Below are 26,421 nucleotides of genomic sequence, written 5' to 3'. Positions count from 1 at the left end.
CCAGGGACCCACTATAGAGACCCCCGCTAGGGGCCCCCTATAGCTGTGCCCCCCCCCAGGGACGGCCTATAGCTATCCTCCCCACATAGGCACCCCCTATAGCTATCCCCCCCCGAGAAACCCTTGTATAGGGGGGAACCCCCATAGAGACCCCCGCTAGGGGCCCCCTATAGCTGTGCCCCCCCCCAGGGACTGCCTATAGCTATCCCCCCCCATAGGGACCCCTGTATAGGGGGGACCCCCCCTAGGGACCCCTATAGGGACCCCCCCATAGGTGACCCCCCCCAGGGATCCCCTCCAGGGACCCCCTATAGCTTCCCCCCCCCCCCCGTAGGGACCCCCTATAGCTATCCCCCCCCCAGAAACCCTTGTATAGGGGGGACCCCCCCATAGGGACCCCTATAGGGACCCCCTATAGCTGTGCCCCCCCCCCCCCGGACCCGCTATAGCTATCCCCCCCCATAGGGACCCCCCTAAGGACTCCCTATAGCTTTGCCCCTCCTCTAGAGACCCCTGTTTAGGAGGGGCCCCCCCCCCCCAGGGACCCCCTATAGGAACCCCCCTATAGGTGACCTCCCCTAGAGACCCCCCCTAGGGACGCCCTATAGCTCTCCCCACCCCCCCGATAGGGACCCCTGTATAGCTGTGCCCCCCCCATAGGGACCCTCTATAGCTATCCCCCCCCCCAGAATCCCTTGTATAGGGGGGACCCCCCCCCAGAGACCCCTATAGGGACCCTCTGTAGCTGTGCCCCCCCATAGGGACCCCCTATAGCTATCCCCTCCCCTAGAATCCCTTGTATAGGGGGGACCGCCCCCAGGGACCCCTATAGAGACTCTTTATAGCTGTGCCCCCCCCCCCCCCATAGGGACACCCTATAGCTATCCCCCCCCCATAGAGACCCCTCCATAGGTGACCTCCCCTAGGGACCCCCCCTAGGGACCCCCTATAGCTCTCCCCACCCCGTAGGGACCCCTCTATAGGGCGCACCGCCCCCTGTGGACCGCCCCCCCCATAGACCCCTCCTACGACCCCCCATAGGTGTGTTCCCCCCCCCCCGCGTGTCCCCAGCGCGCCCCCTGGCGGCCGGCGGGTGGCACCGCAGCCTCTCGGCACCTGCCGGCACCGTTCGGGCGGGTTCGGCTCCGCTCGGGCGGGTTCGGGCCGGTTCGGCCGCGCTCGGCTTCGCTCGGGCAGGTTCGGCTCCGCTCGGGGCCGGTTCGGCGCCGGTTCGTCTCCGCTCGTCTCCGCTCGTCTCCGCTCGGGCCGGTTCGGGCGGGTTCGGCCCGGTTCGGGAGGGTTCGGCTCCGCTCGGCTCCTCTCGGCCCGGTTCGGCTGCCCTCGGCCTCGGTACGGCAGGTGAGCGCGGGCCCGGCCGGGGAACCCAGGCGTCCGGGCGCGGGGGGGGGAGATGGGGGGGGGGGGAGGTTGGGGGGGGCAGGTCTGGGGTGGGGGGGGCGAGGGGGGGGGAGTTTGGGGGGGGGGCAGGTCGGGGTGGGCCTTGTTTGGGGGGGGCAAGTTGTTGGGGGGGGGCAGGAGTGAGGGGAAGGTGCGGGGGGCTGGTTGGGGGGGGGGGCCTTGTTTGGGGACAGGTCTGGGGGGGGCAGGTTGTGGGGGGCAGGTCTGGGGGGGGCAGGTGTGGGGGGGGCCTTGTTTGGGGGACAGGAATCTGGGGGGCCTTGTTCGGGGGGGGCAGGTCTGGGGGGGCAGGTTGTGGGGGCAGGTTTGGGGGGGGGGAGGGCAGGTGGGGGGGGGCCTTGTTTGTGGGGCTGGTTTGGGGGGGCAGGTCTGGGGGGGGCAGGTTGTGGGGGGCAGGTCTGGGGGGGGCAGGAATCTGGGGGGCCTTGTTTGGGGGGGCAGGTTGTGGGGGGCAGGTCTGGGGGGGGGGAGCGCAGGTGGGGGGGCGACTTGGGGGGGGGCGTGGTGTTTGGGGGGGCAGGTCTGTGGGGCGGGTTGGGGGGTGCAGGAATTTGGGGAGGTTTTGGGGGGGGGCCATGTCTGTGGGGGGCAAGTTGTGGGGGGGGCAGGAATTGGGGGGGGGGGGGGGGGCGTGTTTTGTGGGGGGGCATGTCTGTGGGGCAGGTTGGGGGGTGTAGGAGTGAGGGGAAGGTCTGGGGGGGCTGGTTGGGGGGCAGGAATTTGGGGAGAGGTTTGGGGGGGGCAGGTTGTGGGGCAGGAATTGGGGGGGGTGGGTCTGGGGGGGGCAGGTCTTAGGGGTCAGGCTTTGGGGGGGGGGCCTTGTTTGGGAGGGCGTGAATTGGGGGGGGTAGGAACGAGGGGCAGGTTGTGGGGCAGGTCTGGGGGGAGGCAGGACTTGGGGGGGGCAGGTCTATGGGGCAAATTGGGGGGGGGGAAAGGTCTTGGGGGGGCAGGTTTGGGGGGTTCCCCCTTCAGTGGGGCGGATCTGGGGGGCTGCTCTCTCCTTGGCGGGGGGGGGGGATAGATCTGGGGGTAATTGTCAGCCTTGGGGGGCAGTTGTGGGGCCGGGGGGGTCAGTTGTGGGTCTCGGGGGGCAGTTCTGGGTCTTGGAGGGGGCAGTTGTGGGGTTGGGGGGGGGACAGTTGTGGGTCTCGGGGGGCAGGTGTGGGTCACGGGGCGGACAGTTGTGGGTCTAGGGTGGGCAGTTGGGTCTTGGCGGGTGGTTGTGGGGCTGGTGGGGGCAGTTGTGTGTCTTGGGGGGGCAGTTGTGGGTCACAGGGGGGGCAGTTGTGGGTCTGGGGGGGGGCAGTTGGGTCTTGGGGGGTGGTTGTGGGGCTGGGGGGGACAGTTGTGGGTCTCGGGGGACAGTTGTGGGTCTTGGAGGGGGCAGTTGTGGGGCTGGTGGGGGCAGTTGTGGGTCTCAGGGGGCAGTTGTGGGTCTCGGGGGGGGCAGTTGGGTCTTGGGGGGTGGTTGTGGGGCTGGGTGGGGCAGTTGTGGGTCTCGGCGGGGGGGGCCACTTATGGGGCTGGGGGGAGAACCCAGGCGTCCGGGCCCCCCAACCCCATCTCGTCCCCCAGGTCGCCGTCGCACGAGGGCCCCCCCCTCCGTGACACCCCCCTCCCACCCCCCCCCCCCCGGCGTCGCATGGCCCGGCCCCGCCCCCCCCGCGCACGCCTGGCCCCCCCCGGCCACCGCTGACCCAGGTGACGCCTCGCACGCCTGTCGCACGAGGGGCGGGGGGGGGGCGGGTGGATGCCGCACGAGGGCTCGCACGAGGATTGGGGGGGGGGGGGGGGCGTCACACGCGTGTCCGGGTGTGTTGCGGGAGGAGGAGGGGGGGCCGCGCGCGTGCGTCGCACGAGGATGAGGGGCGTGCGTGCGCGTGTCGCACGAGGGCTTGCACGAGGACGGGGGGGGGTGTCACACGCGTGCCCCCCGCGTGTTGCACGGGGAGAGGGGGCGGGCGCGTGCGTCACACGAGGGCGAGGGGCGCGCGGGCGCGTGTCGCACGAGGGCTTGCACGAGGCCGGGGGGGGGGGTTGCGCACGCTTGTCGCAGGAGGGGACGTGCGCACACGTCGCACGAGGGCTTGCACAAGGCCGGGGCGTGCACCTACGCGGCACGAGGCCGGGGGCGTGCATGCACGTTGCCCACGCACCCCTGTCGCACGAGGGCTTGCACAAGGCCGGGGTGTGCACACACGCGGCACGAGGACGGGGCACGCGTGTCGCACGAGGACAGGGAGGCGCGCACGCGTGTCGCACGGGGCCGGGGGGGGGACGATGGTGAGCGCGGGGACGTGCAGGGTTGGGTTTGAGCGTGAGCACACGCGTGTGCACAGCCACGGCCCCTGTGCACGCTCGTGAGCACAATCACGTGCGCACTCATGGCCCCGCCCGCATGCGTGAGCGCAGGGGCACGCGCTCGTGAGCACGAGCGCGTGCACGATCCCCCCCCCCCATCGCGGCCCCGTGCACCCGCCTGAGCACGAGCACATGCAGTAGAACCCGCCAAGCGTGCAAAGCGTGCGAGGGCACGTGCCAGCCGTGCGAGCCGTGCCAGCCGTGCCAGGCGTGCGTGCCGGGCGTGCGTGCGAGCCACGTGAGCCGTGCGAGCCAAAATGTAGCGTGCGTTGCCAGCCGTGCAAGCCGTGCGAGGGGCGTGAGGCGTGCGAGCCGTGCCAGGCGTGCAAGGCGCGCGTGTGGGGCGTGCGAGGGGCGCATGGTACGCGCAGGGCACGTGGCCCTCGTGCGAGGGGGGTGCACGGGGTGAGGGGGGCGCGGGGCCGTCGTGCAAGGAGGGCGTGCGGGGGGGGCGGGGGGTGCCCGGCCGTCGTGCAAGGCGTGAGCGCCAGGGGTGTGCCGAGCGCGGGGGCGGCGTGGCCGTCGTGCAAGGGCGGTGCACGGGGTGCAGGGGTGCGTGGCCGTCGTGCAAGGGTGGTGCGCGTGATGCGGGGCCGTCGTGCAAAGCCGTGGCGCGAGGCTGCACGGCTGTGGGGCGCGGAGCGCGTGCGAGGGGTGTGCAGGGCGTGGTGGGCGTGGCCGTCGTGCGAGGGCGGTGCACGGGCCGAGGGGGCGTGTGGCCGTCGTGCGAGAGTAGCGCGTGGGGGGTGCGTCCGTCGTGCAAGGGCGGTGCACGGGGGGGGTCGTGGTGCGAGGGTCGTGCGGGGGGTGCGTGGCCGTCGTGCAAGGTGTGCGTGCGAGGCGTGGGGGGGGGGTTGTGTGCGTGGCCGTCGTGCAAGGGTGGTGCACGGGGTGCGGGGGTGCGTGGCCGTCGTGCGAGGGTCGTGCACAGGGCGCGAGAGTGTGTGGCCGTCGTGCGAGGGTGATGTGCGGGGGTGCACGGGGCCCCCGGCCGTCGTGCGAGGGTGGTGTGCAAGGGTGCGGGGATGCGCGGCCGTCGTGCAAGGGTTGTGCATGGCGTGTGGGGCTGCAGGGCGGTTGTGCACGGCTGTGGTGCGAGGGTGGTGCATGGGGTGGGGGGGTGCAGGGGGGTCACACACAGCCATCGTGCAAGGCTTGTGCACAGGGAGGGGGGGTGCGTGGCCGTCGTGCAAGGGTTGTGCACAAGGTGGGGGGGGGGGCATGGCCGTCGTGCAAGGGTTGTGCGCGGGGTGTGGGGGTCCGTGGCCATCGTGCAAGGCTTGTGCATGGGGTGTAGGGGTGCATGGGGGTCATGCACAACTGTCGTGCAAGGGCGCATGGCCATCGTGCAAGGGTTGTGCACGGGGCGGGAGGCTGTTGTGCAAGGCTTGTGCACAGGGTGCATGGCCGTTGTGCGAGGGTTGTCGTGGGGGTGCATGGCCGTCGTGCGAGACTTGCGCACGGGGTGCGTGGCCGTCGTGCGAGAGTTGCGCATTGGGTGCAAGGGCCGTCGTGCGAGGGTTGCGCACGGGGTGCGTGGCCGTCGTGCAAGACTTGCGCATTGGGTGCAAGGGCCGTCGTGCGAGGGTTGTGCGTGGGGGTGCGTGGCCGTCGTGCGAGGGTTGTGCGTGGGGGTGCATGGCCGTCGTGCGAGACTTGCGCACGGGGTGCGTGGCCGTTGTGCGAGAGTTGCGCATTGGGTGCAAGGGCCGTCGTGCGAGGGTTGCACACGGGGTGCAAGGGCCATCGTGCGAGGGTTGTCGTGGGGGTGCATGGCCATCGTGCGAGACTTGCGCACGGGGTGCGTGGCCGTCGTGCGAGGGTTGCGCATTGGGTGCAAGGGCCGTTGTGCGAGGGTTGCGCACGGGGTGCAAGGGCCGTCGTGCGAGGGTTGTGCGCGGGGGTGCGTGGCCGTCGTGCGAGGGTTGTGCGCCGGGCGGCGGCGGCGCGGGGGGGCAGGTGGGGGGAGGGGGGGTTGGGGGGGGGTCGTGCGCGTGGGGGGCGGCGCGAGGCCGCGGTGCGAGGCCGTGGTGCGAGGCGGGTGTGCGCAGGCGGCCATGTCGGGGGACTACGAGGAGGACGTGTGCCGCAGCGCCCTGCGCCTGGTGCAGGAGCTCTGCTTCGCCCCCCGCGCGCGGCCCCCCCACGACAAGTGCCTGGAGTTCACCGACCTCCTGCGCCACCGCGGCCACCCCCGGCCCAACGACGCCGGTCAGTGCCCCGGGGGGGGGGCGGGGGGGGGCAAGCAGGGGGTGGGGGGGGGGCAACCACCGGGGTGGGGGACACACACACACACACCCCCACACACACACCCCCCCCTGTGGGGATGGGGGCACCCCCAAGGATGGGACCCCCCCCCCCCAGGCATGGGAACCCAATGGGATGGGACCCCCCCCGCCAAGGGACGGGACCCCCCCAAAGGGATCGGACCCCCCCCCCCAAAGGGACGGGACCCCCCCAAAGGGATCGGACCCCCCCCCCCCCCCCCAAAGGGACGGGACACCCCCAAAGGGACGAACTCCCCCAAAGGGATCGGACCCCCCCCCAAAGGGACGAACCCCCCCAAAGGGATCGAACACCCTCCCCCCTCCCCAGCCTACAAGGGACGGAACCCCCCCAAAGGGATCGGACCCCCCCAAAGGGACGGACCCCTCCCCCAAAGGGATCGAACACCCTCCCCCCCCCTCCAGCCTACAAGGGACGGGACCCCCCCAAAGGGATCGGATCCCCCCAAAGGGACGGGACACCCCCAAAGGGACGAACCCCCCCCAAAGGGATCGGACACCCCCCCCCAAATGGACGGGACACCCCCAAAGGGACGGACCCCCCCCAAAGGGATCGAACACCCTCCCCCCTCCCCAGCCTACAAGGGACGGAACCCCCCCAAAGGGATCGGACCCCCCCAAAGGGACGGACCCCTCCCCCAAAGGGATCGAACACCCTCCCCCCCCCTCCAGCCTACAAGGGACGGGACCCCCCCAAAGGGATGGGACCCCCCCCCATGGGATAGGACCCCCCCCCAGGGATGGGAACCCAATGGGATGGGACCCCCCCCACCAAGGGATGGGACCCCCCCAAAGGGATCGAACCCCTCCCCAAAGGGATGGGACGCCCTGGGGACAGAACACCCCCCCGCCCCCCAAGGGACGGGACCTCCCCAAAGGGCTGGGACCCTCCCCCAGGGATGGGACCCCCCCCAGGAATGGGAACCCAATGGGATGGGACCCCCCCCCCGCCAAGGGACGAACCCCCCCCAAAGGGATGGGATGCCCTGCGGACAGAACACCCCCCCCCAAGGGACGGGACCCCCCCAAAGGGATGGGACCTCAACAGGATGGGACCCCCCCAGGGATGAGAGCCCCCCCGGGGATCGGAACCCAATGGGATGGGACCCCCCCCCGCCAAGGGATGGGACCCCCCCAAAGGGATGGGACCCCCCCCAGGGATGGGACCCCCCCCGCGCCCAGGGACGGGACCCCCCCCATGGGATAGGACCCCCCCAGGGATGGGAACCCAATGGGATGGGACCCCCCCCCCGCCAAGGGACAGGACCCCCCCAAAGGGATGGGATGCCCTGGAGACAGAACACACTCCCCCAAAGGGATGGGACCCCCCCCAAGGGATGAGATGCCCATGGGATGGGCCCCCCCCAAAGAGATGGGACCCCCCCCAAAGAGATGGGACCCCCCGCAAAGGGATGGAATGGAGCCCCCCCCAGGGATGGGATGGGATGGAGCCCCCCCAGGGGATGGGACAACCCCAGAAGGGATGGGACCTCCAGGGTTGGGACCCCCCCCAAGGAACGGGGACCCCCCCCAAGGAACGGGGACCCCCCCCAAGGGATGGGACACCCCAATGACGGGGTCCCCCCCCCCCAAGGAACAGGAACCCCCCCAAGGAACAGGAACCCCCCCAGGGATGGGATGGAGCCCCCCCCAGGGGTTGGGACACCCCCAAAGGGAGGAGACCCCCCCAGGGATGGGATGGAGACCCCCCCCAGGGATGGGACCCCCCCTCCCTGGTTTCGGGGGGCGGGAGGAGGGGGCTGGGCCTGGCCGGGGGGGGGGGAGAGACGGGATCAGGAGGGTGGGGGGACCCCAAGAGCATGGGGGGACCCCAGGGCTGTGGTGGGTCCCTTGGGTGGGGTTTTGGGGACCCCCAGGAGGGTTTTGGGGACCCTGGGTGGGTTTTGGGGCCCCCAGGAGAGTTTTGGGGGGCACCAGGGGGGTGACAAGGACCCCAGGAGGGTTTTGGGGACCCTGGGTGGGTTTTGGGGACCCCCAGGAGGGTTCTGGGGACCCCAAGAGGGTGGTGGGACCCCAAGAGCATGTTGGGGCCCCCAAGAGGGTTCCTGGACCCTCGGGTGGGTTTTGGGGACGCCCAGGAGAGTTTTGGGGGCAGGAGGGGGATTTTGGGGACCCCTGGGGGGGTTTTGGGGACCCACAGGGGGGGTGACAGAGACCCCAAGAAGGTGGTGGGACGCCAGGGGGGTGACGGTGACCCCGGGAGGGTTTGGGGGGCCCCTCGGGTGGGTTTTGGTGATGCCCAGGAGAGTTTTGGGGACCCTGGGTGGGTTTTGGGGACCCCCAGGAGAGTTTTGGGGGCAGGAGGGGGATTTTGGGGAGCCCTGGGGGGGTTTTGGGGACCCACGGGGGGGGTGACAGAGACCCTGAGAAGGTGGTGGGAGCCCAGCAGGGTGACGGTGACCCCGGGAGGGTTTTGGGGGCCCCTCGGGTGGGTTTTGGGGACGCCCAGGAGAGTTTTGGGGGCACAAGTGGGATTTTGGGGTCCCTTGGGCGGGTTTTGGGGACCCACGGGGGGGGTGACAGAGACCCCGAGAAGGTGGTGGGACCCCAGGGGGGTGACGGTGACCCTGGGAGGGTTTTGGGGGCCCCTCGGGTGGGTTTTGGGGGCCCCCCCCGACATTTTGGGTCCCCCCCGAGGTGCCACCCCCTGTGTCCCCTGTCCCCCCCCCAGAGGTGTCGGTCAGCCTGCTGTCTGTCATCGTCACCTTCTGCGGCATCGTCCTGCTGGGGGTGTCCCTCTTCGTCTCCTGGAAGCTCTGCTGGGTGCCCTGGCGCCATAAGGGGGGGCCGGGGGCCCCCCCCCGCAAAGAGCCCCTCCAAAGCGGGGGGGGCCCTTTCGGGGACCCCTGCCCGAGCCAGGTCCCGAACCTCCCCCCGAACGCTGCTACCTGGACATGGGGCCCTGTCCCGAGGGGGGGACGAGGGCGCTGGGACCCCCCCCGCCTCAGGGCCCCCCCCAGGTGGCCCCCCAGGGTCTCCCTGAGCTGGGGGGGGATGGGACGGGGGGGGGGGACGCTGCCCAGTGTCCCCTCCCAGCAGCACGTGGTCGGGCTGGCCAGCAGGTAGGGACATCGGGGACGTTGGGGACGAAGGGGGGGGCACGGGGGGGTGATAGGGGGATGGGGGGGGGCATGGGGACAGGGGGGACATGGGGATGGGGGGGGGACAACGGGGGACACGGGGACAAGGGGAGCATGGGGACGGGGGGGATGTGACGGGGGGAGACATGGGGACAGCGGGGACATGGGGACAAGGGGAGCATGGGGGGGGTGACATGGGGATGGGGGGGCATGGGGACAAGGGGGGGATGGGGACGGGGGGGTGACATGGGGATGGGGGGGACATGGGGACAAGGGGGGGACAGGGGGCGATGGGGACAAGGGGGGATGGGGATGGGGGGGGACATGGGGACAGGGGGGACATGGGGGATGGGAGGGACAAGGGGGGACAAAGGGAGCATGGGGGAGGGGACAAGGGGGGGAGATGGGGACGGGGGGTGACATGGGGACACGGGGGGACATAGGGACAAGGGGGTGACATGGGGACGGGGGGATGGTGACGGGGGGGAGACATGGGGACAGGGGGGGTGACATGGGGACAGGGGGGGACATGGGGACGGGGGGGTGACATGGGGACAGGGGGGTGACATGGAGACGGGGGGGTGACATGGGCACGGGGGGGACATGGGGACGGGGGGGACATGGGGACAAGGGGGGGGACATGGGGACAGGGGGCGATGGGTACAAGGGGGGATGGGGACAGGGGGGTGACATGGGGACAGGGGGGACATGGGGGGGTGACATGGGGATGGGGGGGACAAGGGGGCACATGGGGATGGGGGAGACATGGGGACAGGGAGGTGACATGGGGACAAGGGGGGACACAGGGACGGGGGGCATGGGGACAAGGGGGGGGACATGGGGACAAGGAGGGGACAAGGGGGCACACGGGGACAGGGGGGACACGGGGACAGGGGGGACATGGGGCCGGGGGGGTGTCTGGGTGGGGACAGGGACGGGGGGGACAGGGATGCTGCCCAGCGCGTGTCCCCATGTGCTGGGGGGGGGCGGGACATGACATAAATGACACCCCCCGATGTCCCATGTGCATGGGGGAGGGGGTTCCCTGGTGTCCCCATGTCCCCATGGATGGGGGTTCCCCGGTGTCCCCCCCATGTCCCCATGGATGGGGGTTCCCCGGTGTCCCCATGTCCCCATCCATGGAGGTTCTCCATTGCTCCCCCCATGTCCCCATGGATGGGGGTTCCCTGGTGTCCCCATGTCCCCATCCATGGAGGTTCTCAAGTGTCACCCATCATGTCCCCATGGATGGGGGGTTCCCCGGTGTCCTCATGTCCCCATCCATGGAGGTTCTCCATTGCCCCCCCCATGTCCCCATGGATGGGGGGTCCCCGGTGTCCCCATGTCCCCATCCATGGAGGTTCTCCATTGCCCCCTCCATGTCCCCATGGATGGGGGGTTCCCCGGTGTCCCCATGTCCCCATCCATGGAGGTTCTCCATTGCCCCCCGCCATGTCCCCATGGATGGGTGTCCCTGGTGTCCCCATGTCCCCATCCATGGAGGTTCTCAAGTGTCACCCATCATGTCCCCATGGATGGGGGTTCCCCGGTGTCCCCATCCATGGAGGTTCTCCATTGCCCCCCCCATGTCCCCATGGATGGGGGGTCCCTGGTGTCCCCATGTCCCCATCCATGGAGGTTCTCCATTGCCCCCCCCATGTCCCCATGGATGGGGGGTCCCTGGTGTCCCCATGTCCCCATCCATGGAGGTTCTCCATTGCCCCCCCCCATGTCCCCATGGATGGGGGGTTCCGCGGTGTCCCCATGTCCCCATCCATGGAGGTTCTCCATTGCCCCCCCCATGTCCTCATGGATGGGGGTTCTCTGGTGTCCCCATGTCCCCATCCATGGAGGTTCTCCATTGCCCCCCCCATGTCCCCATGGATGGGGGGTCCCCGGTGTCCCCAGTGTCCCCATCCATGGAGGTTCTCCAGTGTCCCCCCCATGTCCCCATGGATGGGGGGTCCCCGGTGTCCCCATGTCCCCATCCATGGAGGTTCTCCATTGCCCCCCCCATGTCCCCATGGATGTGGAGGTTCCCTGGTGTCTCCATGTCCCCATCCATGGAGGTTCTCCAGTGTCCCCCCCCATGTCCCCGCACTCTCCGGTGGGGGTTGGGGGGGGGGGGTTGGGGGCGCACAGGCTTGTCCTTGGGTGCCCCCCCAACCCCGTTTTCTCTCCCCCCTCTCCCCTCCCCTTCCCCCCCCCAGCGCCCCTCTCCCCTCCCTCCTCCCCGAGGAGAAGCCGGACCAAAACCCCACCAACCTGGGCCAGATCCAGCCCGAGCTCTACTGTCCCCAGGGGGACGGGGACGGCGGGGGGGCCGGCCGGGGGGGTTCCCCTTGCGGCCGCCTGAGCGTGGCGCTGCGTTACGCCTACGGCAGCCAACAGCTGGTGGTGCGCGTCCTCCGGGCCCTCGACCTGCCCGCCAAGGACGCCAACGGCTTCTCCGACCCCTACGTCAAGATCTACCTCCTGCCCGACCGCAAGAAGAAGTTCCAGACCAAGGTCCATCGCAAGACCCTCAACCCTGTCTTCGACGAGACCTTCAGCTTCGGGGTGCCCTTGGCCGAGCTGCCCCTGCGGCGCCTCCACTTCAGCGTCTACGACTTCGACCGCTTCTCCCGCCACGACCTCATCGGGCAGGTGGTGCTGGACAACCTGCTGGAGGCCACCGAGCGCGGGGACGAGGGACCCATCTGGAGGGACATCCTGGAGGGCAGCGGGGTGAGGGGACAGCGGGGACGTGGGGGATGGGGGAGGAGGAGGTCCCCATCTGGAGGGACATCGTGGAGGGCAGCGGGACGAGGGGACGGGGACAGGGATGAGGGGACAGGAGGGATGGTGGGAACAAGGTCCCCATGTGGAGGGACATTGTGGGGGGCAGCGGGGTGAGGGGACAGTGGGGACATGGTGGGGAACGGGGGATGAGGGACGCATCTGGAGGAACATTGTGGAGGGCAGCGGGGTGAGGGGACGACAGGGATGGGGACAGGGATGGGGACAGGGGGACATGGGGGACACCATGGAGGGCAGGGGGTGCTGGAGAACCTGCTGGAGGCCACCAAGCGTGGGGACAAGGTCCCCATCTGGAGGGACATCCTGGAGGGCAGCGGGATGAGGGGACGACAGGGATGGGGACAGGGATTGGGGACAGGGGGACACGGGGGACACCGTGGAGGGCAGGGTGTGCTGGAGAACCTGCTGGAGGCCACCAAGCGCGGGGACGAGGGACCCATCTGGAGGGACATCCCGGAGGGCAGCGGGGTGAGGGGACAGCGGGGACATGGTGGGGACGGGGAAGGACGAGGTCCCCATCTGGAGGGACATCGTGGAGGGCAGCGGGACGAGGGGACGGGGACAGGGATGAGGGGACAGGAGGGATGGTGGGAACAAGGTCCCCATGTGGAGGGACGTTGTGGGGGGCAGCGGGGTGAGGGGACAGTGGGGACATGGCGGGGAACGGGGGATGAGGTCCCCATCTCGGGGGACATCCTGGAGGGCAGCGGGGTGAAAGGACGACAGGGATGGGGACAGGGGGACACGTGGGACACCGTGGAGGGCAGGGTGTGCTGGAGAACCTGCTGGAGGCCACCAAGCGCGGGGACGAGGGACCCATCTGGAGGGACATCCTGGAGGGCAGCGGGGTGAGGGGACAGCGGGGACGTGGGGGATGGGGGAGGATGAGGTCCCCATCTGGAGGGACATCCCGGAGGGCAGCGGGGTGAGGGGACAGTGGGGACACGGGGGATGGGGGAGGATGAGGTCCCCATCTGGAGGGACATCCTGGAGGGCAGCGGGATGAGGGGACGGGGACAGAGACGAGGGGACAGGAGGGATGGTGGGAACAAGGTCCCCATCTGGAGGGACGTTGTGGGGGGCAGTGGGGTGAGGGGACGGGGACGGGAACGGGGGGGACAGGGGAGGACGAGGTCCCCATCTGGAGGGACATCCCGGAGGGCAGCGGGGTGAGGGGACAGTGGGGACATGGTGGGGACAGGGAAGGACGAGGTCCCCATCTGGAGGGACATCGTGGAGGGCAGCGGGACGAGGGGACGGTGGGGACGCGGGAGACAAGGGACAAGGAGAGCAGGGGACAGCCGGGAGGGGGGACGGTGAAGGTGGGGGACAGCGGGGACGGGGGATGGAGGGGATGGGACAGGGGACAGCGAGGACGGGGCACCGGGGACAGCGGGAACGGAGGGCAGTGGGGACAGGGGACAGGGGGACAAGGTCCCCATCTGGGGGGACGTCCTGGAGGGCAGCGGGGTGAGGGGACGGGGACAGGGGACAGCAGAGGTGGGGGACAGTGGGGACGGGGGATGGGGGACAGTGGGGACAGGGGACTGGGGACAGTGGGGACAAGGGACAGTGGGGATGGGGGACAGTGGGGACAGGACTGGGGACAGTGAGGACAGGGGACAGTGGGGATGGGGGACAGCGGTGACAGGGGACTGGGGACAGTGGGGACAGGGGACAGGGGACAGTGGGGATGGGGGACAGGGGACAGTGGTGACAGGGGATGGGGGACAGTGAGGACAGGGGACAGCGGGGACAGGGGACAGCGGTGACAGGGGACTGGGGACAGGGATGGGGACAGGGGACGGCGGGGATGGGGGACAAGGGACAGTGGTGACAGGGGACTGGGGACAGTGGGGACAGGGGACAGCGGGGACAGGGGACTGGGGACAGGGGACAGTGGGGATGGGGGACAGTGGGGACGAGGGACCCATCTGAGGGGACACCGTGGAGGGCAGCGGGGTGAGGGGACGGGGGGGGACAGGGGACAGTGGTGACAGGGGACTGGGGACAGTGAGGACAGGGGACAGTGGGGATGGGGAACAGTGGGGACAGGGGACAGCGGTGACAGGGGACTGGGGACAGTGGGGACAGGGGATGGGGGACAGTGAGGACAGGGGACAGTGGGGACAGGGGACTGGGGACAGGGATGGGGACAGGGGACAGCGGTGACAGGGGATTGGGGACAGGGGACAGTGGGGATGGGGGACAGTGGGGACGAGGGACCCATCTGAGGGGACACCGTGGAGGGCGGCGGGGTGAGGGGACAGGGATGGGGACAAGGGGGACGGGGAGGGGACACCGTGGAGGGCGGCGGGGTGAGGGGACGGGGACGGGGGGGGACGGGGGACAGTGGGGACGGGGGACAGCGCCCCCAGACCCCTGACCCCGACCCCTGACCCCGACCCCTGTCCCCAGGAGAAGGCCGACCTGGGGGAGGTGAACTTCTCCCTCTGCTACCTGCCCACGGCCGGGCGCCTGACGGTCACCGTCATCCGGGCCTCCAACCTGCGCGCCATGGACCTCACCGGCTACTCGGGTGGGACAGGGGACATCAGGGGACACGGGGACATCAGGGGATGGGGGGGAACATCAGGGGACATGGGGACATGGGGGGCAGGGGGGGACGTGGGGGACATGGGGGACATGGGGACGTGGGGGCACAGGGGATGTCACCGTCATCCAGGCCTTCAACCTGCGCGCCATGGACCTCACTGGCTACTTGGGGGGACAGGGGACATCAGGGGACACGGGGACATCAGGGGATGGGGGGGGACATCAGGGGACATGGGGGCACAGGGGGTGTCACCGTCATCCGGGCCTCCAACCTGCGCGCCATGGACCTCACCGGCTACTCGGGTGGGACAGGGGACATCAGGGGACACGGGGACATCAGGGGACATGGGGACATGGGGGGACAGGGGGTGTCACCATCATCCAGGCCCCCAACCTGCGCGCCATGGACCTCACCGGCTACTTGGGGGGACAGGGGACATCAGGGGACACAGGGGGACATCACGGGGACATGGGGACATCAGGGGACATGGGGACATGGGGGGACGGGGGGACGTGGGGGACATGGGGGGACAGGGGGTGTCACTGTCATCCGGGCCTCCAACCTGCGCGCCATGGACCTCACCGGCTACTCGGGTGGGACAGGGGACATCAGGGGACACGGGGACATCAGGGGATGGGGGGGGACATCAGGGGACATGGGGGCACAGGGGGTGTCACCGTCATCCGGGCCTCCAACCTGCGCGCCATGGACCTCACCGGCTACTCAGGGGGACAGGGGACATCAGGGGACACGGGGGGACATCAGGGAGACATGGGGACATCAGGGGACATGGGGGGACATGGGGACATGGGGGGACATCAGGGGATTGGGGGGGACATCAGGGGACATGGGGACATGGGGGGACATGGGGTGTCACCGTCATCTGGGCCTCCAACCTCTGCGCCATGGACCTCACCGGCTACTTGGGGGGACAGGGGACATCAGGGGACATGGGGACATCAGAGGACATGGGGGACATGGGGGGGACATGGGGACGGGGGGGACACGAGGGACATCAGGGGACGGGGGGGACATGGGGGACACGGGGGACACGGGCTGGAGGAGATGGGTGGGGGGTGGGGGGACACTGGGGGGACATGGGGCATTGCCAGGGGTCTGTGGGGCGCTGTGGGGCGGCTGTGGGGCTCTGCAGAGTGCCATGGGGCGCCGTGGGGCTCGGTGTGGCAGCCATGGCCCCCCGGCGAGGCAGCCAGGGGTCCCCGTGGGGTGTGAGTGGGTTGCTGTGGGTCAGCCGTGGGGCGCTGTGGGGTGTGAGTGGGTCGCTGTGGGTCAGCCGTGGGGTGCTGTGGGTCAGCCATGGGGCGCTTTGGTTCTGCTGTGGGGTGGCCCTGGGGCTCTGCAGGATGCTGTGGGGTGCCACGGAGCTCTGTGGGGCCCTGTGGGGTGGCCGTGGGGCCCCGTGGGGTGGCCATGGGGCACTGTGGGTTGGCCGTGGGGCGCTGTGGGGTGGCTGTGGGGCTCTGCAGAGTGCCATGGGGCGCCGTGGGGCTCGGTGTGGCGGCCGTGGCCCCCCGGCGAGGCGGCCAGGGGTCCCCGTGGGGTGTGAGTGGGTTGCTGTGGGTCAGCCGTGGGTTGCCGTGGGTCAGCCGTGGGGCGCTATGGGGCCGTGCCCCCCGCAGACCCCTACGTGAAGGCCTCGCTGATGGCGGAGGGCCGGCGGCTGAAGAAGCGCAAGACGTCCATCAAGAAGAACACGCTCAACCCCAGCTACAACGAGGCCCTCGTGTTCGACGTGCCGCACGAGAGCGTGCACCACGTCAGCCTCACCATCGCCGTCGTCGACTACGACTGGTCAGTTGGGGGGCGCCTGGGTCCGCTCGCCGTGGGGCTGGGAGGACGCTGTGGGGCTGGCCCGGGGTGTGGGGCTGGGAGGGAAGAGCTCTCAAGCCCTCGTGCAAGGGGTGTTGCACAAGAGCGTGCACCGCGTCACTCTCACCACCACTGTTGTCCACTACGGCTGGTCAGTTGTGGGTCCTGGATGCCTGGGTTGACCCTCCGTGGGGCAGGGGAGATGCTATGGGGCTGGCCCGGGGTGTGGGGCCGGGTGGGGAGAGCTCTCGTGCGAGGGGTGTTGCACGAGAGCGTGCACCACGTCACTCACCATCGTCGTCGTCGACTACAACAGGTGAGTTGTGGGTCCTGGATGCCTGGGTTGACCCTCCGTGGGGCAGGGGGGACGCTATGGGGCTGGCCCGGGTTATGGGGCTGGCCCAGGGTGTGGGGCTGGGAGGGGAGAGCTCTCAAGCCCTCGTGCGAGGGGTGTTGCACGGGAGCGTGCACCGCGTCACTCTCACCATGGCCGTCGTCGACTACGACTGGTCAGTTGGGGGGCGCCTGGGTCCGCTCGCCGTGGGGCTGGGAGGACGCTGTGGGGCTGGCCCGGGGTGTGGGGCTGGGAGGGGAGAGCTCTCAAGCCCTCGTGCAAGGGGTGTTGCACAAGAGCGTGCACCGCGTCACTCTCACCATCGCCATCATCAACTGCAACAGGTGAGTTGGGGGTCCTGGACACCTGGGTTGACCCTCCATGGGGCAGGGGGGACGCTATGGGGCTGGCCCGGGTTGTGGGGCTGGGAGGGGAGAGCTCTCAAACCCTCGTGCGAGGGGTGTTGCACGAGAGCGTGCACCGCGTCACTCTCACCACCACTGTTGTCCACTACGACTGGTCAGTTGTGGGTCCTGGATGCCTGGGTTGACCCTCCGTGGGGCAGGGGAGATGCTATGGGGCTGGCCCGGGGTGTGGGGCCGGGTGGGGAGAGCTCTCGTGCGAGGGGTGTTGCACGAGAGCGTGCACCGCGTCACTCTCACCATCGCCGTTGTCAACTACAACAGGTGAGTTGGGGGTCCTGGATGCCTGGGTTGACCCTCCGTGGGGCAGGGGAGACGCTATGGGGCTGGCCCAGGGTGTGGGGCTGGGAGGGGAGAGCTCTCAAGCCCTCGTGCGAGGGGTGTTGCACGAGAGCGTGCACCGCGTCACTCTCACCATGGCCGTCGTCGACTACGACTGGTCAGTTGGGGGGCGCCTGGGTCCGCTCGCCGTGGGGCTGGGGGGGACGCTGTGGGGCTGGCCCGGGGCGTGGGGCTGGGTGGGGAGAGCTCTCGTGCGAGGGGTGTTGCACGAGAGCGTGCGGTGGCGCTGGTGGGGGCTGAGCCGGGGGGCCCGGACGCCTGGGTCCCCTGGGGGCCATTGGGGGCCATTGGGGGCCATTGGGGGCCATTGGGGACCATTGGGGGGGGACCATTGGGTCCCTGTGTCCCATGGGTGCCGTGGGCGCCCCGTGTCCCCGTGTCCCCGTGTCCCCGTGTCCCCAGTCAATGGGTGCCCCGTGTCCCCGTGTCCCCAAGTGATGGGTGCCCCCTGTCCCCATGTCCCCATGTCCCCAGTCAATGGGTGCCCCGTGTCCCCATGTCCCTGGGTGATGGGTGTGGTGTCCCCATGTCCCCAAGTGATGGGTGCCCCCTGTCCCCATGTCCCCTTGTCCCCAGTCAATGGGTGCCCTGTGTCCCCGTGTCCCTGTGTCCCCGTGTTCCCAAGTGATGGGTGACCCATGTCCCCATGTCCCTGGGTGATGGGTGCAGTGTCCCTGTGTCCCCGGCTGATGGGTGCCCCGTGTCCCCATGTCCCCATGTGATGGGTGCCCCGTGTCCCTGGGTAATGGGTGCTCCATGTCCCCGTGTCCCCATGTCCCCAGGTGATGGGTGCCCCGTGTCCCCATGTCCCTGGGTGCTGCGTGCCCCGTGGTGGCCCCGGGTGACGGGTGCCGTGTCCCCGTGGTGGCCCTGGGTGACGGGTGCCGTGTCCCCATGTCCCCGTGGTGGCCCCGGGTGCCGGGTGCCGTGTCCCTGTGTCCCGGTGGTGGCCCCGGGTGACGGTGCCGTGTCCCCGTGGTGGCCCTGGGTGACGGGTGCCGTGTCCCCATGTCCCCGTGGTGGCCCCGGGTGCCGGGTGCCGTGTCCCTGTGTCCCGGTGGTGGCCCCGGGTGACGGTGCCGTGTCCCGTGACGGTGCCGCGTCCCCGTGTCCTGGTGGTGGCCCCGGGTGACGGTGCCGTGTCCCGGTGGTGGCCCCGGGTGACGGTGCCGTGTCCCCGTGGTGGCCCCGGGTGACGGTGCCGTGTCCCGGTGGTGGCCCCGGGTGACGGTGCCGTGTCCCCGCAGCATCGGGCACAACGAGGTGATCGGGTTGTGCCGGGTGGGCAGCGACGCCGAGGGCCCCGGCCGGGACCACTGGGCCCAGATGCTGGCCAACCCCCGCAAGCCCATCGAGCACTGGCACACCCTGGTGGAGGTGAGACCCCCCCCAGCACCCATGGGTGCCCCCAGCCCCCCCAGACCCCCCCCAGCACCCCCAGAGCACTCCCAGACCCCCCAGCACCCATGGGTGCCCCCAGCACCCCCAGATCCCCCCCAGCACCCCCAGACCCCCCAGCACCCATGGGTGCCCCCAGCCCCCCCAGACCCCCCCCAGCACCCCCAGAGCACCCCCAGACCCCCCAGCACCCATGGGTGCCCCCAGCCCCCCCAGACCCCCCCCAGCACCCACAGACCCCCCAGCACCCATGGGTGGCCCCCAGCACCCCAGACCCCCCCCAGCAACCCCAGAGCACCCCCAGACCCCCGAGCACCCATGGGTGCCCCCAGACCCCCCAGACCCCCCCCAGCACCCCCAGAGCACCCCCAGACCCCCCAGCACCCATGGGTGCCCCCAGCCCCCCCAGACCCCCCCCAGCACCCATGGGTGCCCCCAGCACCCCCCCCAGCCAACCCCCGCAAGCCCATCGAGCACTGGCACACCCTGGTGGAGGTGAGACCCCCCCCAGCACCCATGGGTGCCCCCAGCCCCCCCAGACCCCCCCCCAGCACCCCCAGAGCACCCCCAGACCCCCCAGCACCCATGGGTGCCCCCAGCACCCCCAGACCCCCCCCAGCACCCCCAGACCCCCCAGCACCCATGGGTGCCCCCAGCACTCCCAGACCCCCCCAGCACCCACAGAGACACCCCCAGCACCCCCCCAGCACCCCCAGACCCCCCAGCACCCATGGGTGCCCCCAGCACCCCAGACCCCCCCCAGCACCCATAGAGCACCCCCAGATCCCCCACAGACCCCCAGCGACCCCCCCAGCACCTCCAGAGCCCCCCAGCACCCATGGGTGCCCCCAGCCCCCCCAGGCACCTGCAGCACCTTTGGGCCATCGTGTCACACGGGGGGTGTCCCCGTGTCCCCACACTGTCCCCACTGTCCCCACTGTCCCCACACTGTCCCCACACTGTCCCTACACTGTCCCCACTGTCCCCACACTGTCCCCACTGTCCCTACACTGTCCCCACTGTCCCCACTGTCCCCACACTGTCCCCACTGTCCCTACACTGTCCCCACACTGTCCCCACACTGTCCCCACACTGTCCCCACACTGTCCCCACTGTCCCTACACTGTCCCCACTGTCCCCACACTGTCCCCACACTGTCCCCACTGTCCCCACTGTCCCCACACTGTCCCCACACTGTCCCCACACTGTCCCCACTGTCCCCACTGTCCCCGCTGTCCCCACACTGTCCCCACACTGTCCCCACTGTCCCCCCACTGTCCCCACACTGTCCCCCCACTGTCCCCACTGTCCCCACTGTCCCCCCACTGTCCCCACACTGTCCCCACTGTCCCCACTGTCCCCACTGCCCCCACACTGTCCCCACACTGTCCCCACACTGTCCCCACTGTCCCCGCTGTCCCCACACTGTCCCCACACTGTCCCCACTGTCCCCACACTGTCCCCACTGTCCCCCCACTGTCCCCACACTGTCCCCACACTGTCCCCACTGTCCCCCCACTGTCCCCACACTGTCCCCACACTGTCCCCACTGTCCCCACTGTCCCCACACTGTCCCCACTGTCCCCCCACTGTCCCCACACTGTCCCCACACTGTCCCCACACTGTCCCCACTGTCCCCACTGTCCCCACACTGTCCCCACACTGTCCCCACACTGTCCCCACTGTCCCCACTGTCCCCACACTGTCCCCACACTGTCCCCACACTGTCCCCACTGTCCCCACTGTCCCCACACTGTCCCCCCACTGTCCCCACTGTCCCCACACTGTCCCCACACTGTCCCCCCACTGTCCCCACACTGTCCCCACTGTCCCCGCGCAGGAGAAGTCTCTGGCTCTGGCCCCCAAGGGCTCGTCGCGGGACAAACCCAGCATCGTGGTGGAGCCCGTCGGCCCTGACTGAGCCCAGTAAGGCCAGAACTGGGAGCACTGGGAGGCACTGGGAGCTGTGTGGGAGGCACTGGGAGCTGTTCTGGGGGCACTGGGAGGCACTGGGGGGCACTGGGAGGCACTGGGAGCTGTGTGGGAGGCACTGGGAGCTGTACTGAGCACACTGGGAGGAACTGGGAGGCACTGGGAGCTGTACTGGGGGCACTGGGAGGAACTGGGAGCTGTGTGGGAGGCACTGGGAGCTGTACTGAGCACACTGGGAGGAACTGGGAGGCACTGGGAGCTGTACTGGGGGCACTGGGAGGAACTGGGAGCTGTGTGGGAGGCACTGGGAGCTGTACTGGGGGCATTGGGAGGAACTGGGAGCTGTGTGGGAGGCACTGGGAGCTGTACTGGGCGCACTGGGAGGCACTGGGAGCTGTGTGGGAGGCACTGGGAGCTGTACTGGGAGCACTGGGAGGAACTGGGAGGCACTGGGAGCTGTGTGGGAGGCACTGGGAGCTGTACTGGGCGCACTGGGAGGCACTGGGGGGCACTGGGAGGCACTGGGAGCTGTGTGGGAGGCACTGGGGGGCACTGGGAGGCACTGGGAGCTGTACTGGGCACACTGGGAGGCACTGGGGGGCACTGGGAGGCACTGGGAGCTGTGTGGGAGGCACTGGGGGGCACTGGGAGGCACTGGGAGCTGTGTGGGAGGCACTGGGAGCTGTACTGGGCACACTGGGAGGCACTGGGGGGCACTGGGAGGCACTGGGAGCCGTGTGGGAGGCACTGGGAGCTGTACTGGGTGCACTGGGAGGCACTGGGGGGCACTGTGGGGCACTGGGGGGCAATAGGAGGGCTTGGGGGGCCACTGGGAGCTGTACTGGGGGCACTGGGGGCACTGGGGGGCACTGGGAGCTGTACTGGGGGCACTGGGGGCCACTGGAGGAGACTGGGAGGCACTGGGAGCTGCATGGGGGGACCCAGGCCATACTGGGAGGGCACATCACCATACTGGGAGGGCACTTTGCCATACTGGGAGGGCACTGGGCCATACTGGGGGAGCACATTGCCATACTGGGAGGGCACTGGGCCATACTGGGGGGCACATTGCCATACTGGGAGGGCACTTTGCCATACTGGGGGGCACACTCCCATACTGGGAGGGCACTTTGCCATACTGGGGAGCACATTCCCATACTGGGAGGGCACTGGGCCATGCTGGGAGGGCACTGGGCCATACTGGGGAGCATGGAGCCATACTGGGAGGGCACTGGGCCATACTGGGAGGGTACCGGGCCATACTGGGAGAGCACATTCCCATACTGGGAGGGCACTTTGCCATACTGGGAGGGCACTGGGCCGTACTGGGAGGGCACATTGCCATACTGGGAGGGTACCGGGCCATACTGGGAGGTCACTGGGCCATACTGGGAGGGCACTTTGCCATACTGGGGGGCACATTCCCATACTGGGAGGGCACTGGGCCATACTGGGAGAGCACATTCCCATACTGGGAGGGCACTTTGCCTTACTGGGGGGCACATTCCCATACTGGGAGGGCACTGGGCCATACTGGGGAGCATGGAGCCGTACTGGGAGGGCACTTTGCCATACTGGGGGGCACATTCCCATACTGGGAGGGCACTGGGCCATACTGGGAGAGCACATTCCCATACTGGGAGGGCACTTTGCCTTACTGGGGGGCACATTCCCATACTGGGGGGGCACTTTGCCATACTGGGAGGGCACTGGGCCATACTGGGGGGCACATTCCCATACTGGGAGGGCACTGGGCCATACTGGGGGGCACATTCCCATACTGGGAGGGTACTGGGCCATACTGGGAGGTCACTGGGCCATACTGGGAGGGCGCTGATCCCTCTCTCCCACAGGCGGTGGGGCCGGAGGCGCCGGCTCGGCCCGGGGGGGCCCCGACACCGAAGCCATAGGGACCCCCGGGCCCCCCCCCCCTCGGGCCCCCCCAAGGGCCCCCGACCTGCACGACAAGGGGGGGCCCGGCCCCCCCCCACTGTGAACCCCGGCGTCCGGGGTGGGGGCGGGGGGGGGACACACACACCCACACGACCCCCGCCCCCCCTCCCCCCCCCAGTGTGTTCGTTTTGGCGGGGGGGGGGGGCCCTTGGGGGGACCCAGGCGGCCGGGTGCCCCCCCCCCCTTTGTGTCATGTGTTTGTACGGGGGGGGGGCCCCAAAGGGGACCCAGGTGTCCGTGTGCCCCCCCCTCCCCCCCCCGCCTTGTGTGTCTCTATGGGGGTGTCCCCCCCCCAAAAAAAAAGGGGACCCAGGCGTCCGGGTGCCCCCCCCCCCCGCCTTGTGTGTGTCTATGTTGGGGTGGGGGCCCCCCCCCCCAAACCCCAGTGTGTCCCCCCCCGGGGGCCCCCCCCCAGAGTGGACCCAGGTGTCCGGCCCCCCCCCTAAAAAACCCCAGTGTGTGTCGTGTCCCCCCCCCGGGGCCCCCCCCCCGCCCCCGCCGTGTCCCGTGTCCCCGCGTGTGTGTCTGCGTGTGGGGCCGGGGGGGGCCCCAGAAGCCATAAACCCCCCAATAAACCCCCCCAGGAGCCGCCTGCGCCTCCCTGCGCCCGGGGGGGGGGACACCGGGATGGGACCCGGGGACGGGGGGGTTGGGGGACACGGGGACAGGGGGACACCGGGATGGGGGGACACGGGGACGGGGGGGTTGGGGGCCATTGGGTCATGGGGACATGGGGACGCTGGGATGGGACAGGGGGACACTGGGATTGGGGGACACGGGGACACAGGGATGGGACAGGGGGACAGGGGGGTTGGGGGCCATGGGGTCACGGGGACGAGGGGACACTGGGATGGGACAGGGGAGCACTGGGATTGGGGGACACGGGGTTGGGGGGACATGGGGACATGGGGGTGGGCCATGGGAATGGGGGGGACACGGATTGGGGGACACGGGGACAGGGGGGTTGGGGGACATTGGGTCACGGGGACATGGGGACACTGGGACGGGACATGGGGACACTGGGATGGGACAGGGGAGCACTGGGATTGGGGACACAGGGATGGGGGGACATGGGGACACTGGGGTGGGCCATGGGAATGGGGGGGACACGGATTGGGGGACGCGGGGACAGGGGGGTTGGGGGCCATTGGGTCACGGGGACGAGGGGACACTGGGACGCGACAGGGGAATGGGGGGACACGGGTTGGGGGCACGGGGACACTGGGATGGGACGTGGGGACAGGGGGACACTGGGATTGGGGGACACGGGGATGGGGGGACACGGGGACACAGGGATGGGACACAGGGACATGGGGGTGGGGGGACATGGATTGGGGGACTTGGGGACACGGGGTTGGGGGGACATGGGGACACTGGGGTGGGACATGGGAATGGGGGGGACACGGATTGGGGGACACGGGGACAGGGGGGTTGGGGGTCATGGGCATGGAGGGACACGGGGACACCGGGATGGGGGGACACGGGGACAGGGGGGTTGGGGGACATTGGGTCATGGGGACATGGGGACACTGGGACGGGACATGGGGACACTGGGATTGGGGACACAGGGATGGGGGGACATGGGGACACTGGGGTGGGCCATGGGAATGGGGGGGACACGGATTGGGGGATGCGGGGACCAGGGGGGTTGGGGGACATTGGGTCACGGGGACATGGGGACACTGGGACAGGACAGGGGAGCACTGGGCTTGGGGGACACGGGGATGGGAATGGGGGGACGCGGATTGGGGGACACGGGGATGGGGGGACACGGGGACACTGGGATGGGACATGGGAATGGGGGGACACGGATTGGGGGACACGGGGATGGGGGGACACAGGGGCGGGGGACGTGGGGACACAGGGATGAGGGGATGGGACACCGGGATTGGGGGACATGGGGACACAGGGACAGGGGGACACAGGGATGGGACACGGGGACATGAGGGTTGGGGGACGTGGGGACACGGGGACATGAGGGGACACAAGGGTTAGGGGACACGGGGACACAGGGATGGGACGTGGGGACGGGGGGGTGCGGGGCCACAATGGGGCCACACGTGGGGACACGGGACAAGGGGACACGATACGAGGATGGGGGGGGCACGGTGTGGGGCCAGGGGTTTGGGGACACGTCATGGGGACGTGGGGACACGATGTGGGGACACAGGGCCAGGGGGACACGGGGGATGGGGGGACACGGGGCGCTGGGGTGGCACTGGGGCGTGGGGACACGGGGGTGGGGGGGACACGGGGACATGGTGGCAAGGGGACGGGGGCCCGCGGGGGGGTGGGACGCGGGGACACGGGGCTGGGGGACACGGTGTGGGGACGGGGGGGGAGGAGGGGACGCGGGGCTCTGGGGTGGCACTGGGGTGTGGGGACAGAGGGACACGGGGAGCACGGCGCTACGGGGACACGGGGACGCGGCGCGGGGTCCCGGGCGGGGGTGTGTCACCCCCACCCCCCCCGTGCGTGTCCCCCCCCGTGTCCCCCCGCTCCATCCCCGACCCCGCCCCCCCCCCATCCCCCCCCGCCCATCCAGCGCCGCCGCCGCTCCCGGGGCCGCCGCGGACGGATCCGAACGGGGCCGAGCGGAGCCGAACGGAGCCGAGCGGAGCCGAGCGGAGCCGAACGAAGCCGAACCCGGAATCGAACCCGCAGCCGAACCGAGCCGGGAGCCGAACCGGGCCCGAACGGAGCCGAGCGGAGCCGAACCCGGAGCCGAACCCCAACCCGGAGCCGAACCGAGCCCGAACCGACCCGAGCGGAGCCGAGAGGAGCCGGACGGAGCCGAACGGAGCCGAACGGAGCCGAACGGAGCCGAACGGGGCGGGGGCGCGGGGCCCCGGCGGCCGCTGGAGCGCGATGCTGCGGCCCGGCCCGGTGAGTGCGGGACCCCCCCACCCCTCCCAGTACGGACCAGTAACCCCCCCGGCCCTCCCAGTAGAGACCCGCCCCCGCATCCCGTCCCCTCCCCTGCATCCCTACCAGTACGGACCAGTTCCCCCCCCCCCCGCCCCAGTATAGACCCCTCCTCCCCTCCGCATCCCCCCCAGTAGAGATCAGCCCCCCCCCCCCCCCCTCCCCAGTATAGACCCGTCCATCCCTCCCAGTACAGACCAGCCGTCCCCCCCCCAGTATAGACCGGGCCTCCCCTACGCATCCCTCCCAGTATGGACCAGTCCCCCCCCCCCACCGCGCGCCGCATCCCTCCCGGTATAGAGCAGGCATCCCAGTATAGACCAGTCCCCACCCTGCGGCCCCCCCCCCAGTATAGACCAGTCACCCCCCCTTGTCGGTGCAGACCGGTCCCTCCCTTCATCCCTCCCAGTATAGACCAGTGTCCCCCCTGCATCCCTCCCAGTATAGATCATCCGCCCCCCCCCCGCATCGCCCCAGTACAGACCCATCGCCCCTCCAGCACGGACCAGTCCCCCCCCAGTAGAGACCGGTCCCCCGCTGTGTCCCCCCAGTACAGCCCAGTTGCCCCCTGCATCTCCCCAGTGTAGGCCAGTCCCCCCCCCCCGCGGTGTCTCCCCCCCCCGCCCGGTATAGGCCAGTCCCCCCTTGCATCCCCCCCCCCAGTATAGACCAGTCCCCCCAGTACAGACCACCCCCCCCGCACCCCCCAGTACCGGACCCCAGTTCCCCCCCCGCCATCCCCCCAGTGCAGCTCACCCCC

The 26,421-nt window shown here is 70.1% G+C and overlaps 2 protein-coding genes across 4 annotated transcripts in view; both read left to right on the top strand.

Moving 5' to 3' along the window:
• Window positions 1-1,160: 1,160 nt before the first annotated feature.
• Window positions 1,161-23,355, top strand: SYT3 (synaptotagmin 3). Of its 3 annotated transcripts, none has more exons than XM_074567478.1 (10): window positions 1,161-1,350; window positions 2,998-3,123; window positions 5,835-5,994; window positions 8,761-9,151; window positions 11,380-11,896; window positions 14,387-14,507; window positions 16,166-16,337; window positions 18,701-18,830; window positions 20,692-20,777; window positions 22,637-23,355. In XM_074567478.1, exons 3-9 carry the CDS (start codon window positions 5,841-5,843, stop codon window positions 20,770-20,772), a joined length of 1,566 nt encoding a protein of 521 aa, XP_074423579.1. In that variant the 5' UTR covers window positions 1,161-1,350; window positions 2,998-3,123; window positions 5,835-5,840; the 3' UTR covers window positions 20,773-20,777; window positions 22,637-23,355. The 3 variants fall into 3 exon arrangements, with proteins under 3 accessions (XP_074423579.1, XP_074423577.1, XP_074423578.1); XM_074567476.1 differs by having other exon boundaries at window positions 1,161-1,359; XM_074567477.1 differs by lacking the exon at window positions 1,161-1,350 and having other exon boundaries at window positions 2,884-3,123.
• Window positions 23,356-25,100: 1,745 nt separating this feature from the next.
• LRRC4B (leucine rich repeat containing 4B) overlaps window positions 25,101-26,421 on the top strand; it is a 10,253-nt gene continuing 8,932 nt past the window's right edge. Inside the window, 1 exon segment of the mRNA XM_074567534.1 lies at window positions 25,101-25,622. The gene's annotated coding sequence lies outside the window, so the exon portion shown is untranslated.

Source organism: Larus michahellis, chromosome 28 (genome assembly GCF_964199755.1).
Source record: "Larus michahellis chromosome 28, bLarMic1.1, whole genome shotgun sequence".
In the NCBI taxonomy this organism is placed as follows: Eukaryota; Metazoa; Chordata; class Aves; order Charadriiformes; family Laridae; genus Larus; species Larus michahellis.
The sequence above is the reverse complement of the archived record's forward strand: the minus strand, read 5'-3'. Positions and strand labels throughout refer to the sequence as shown.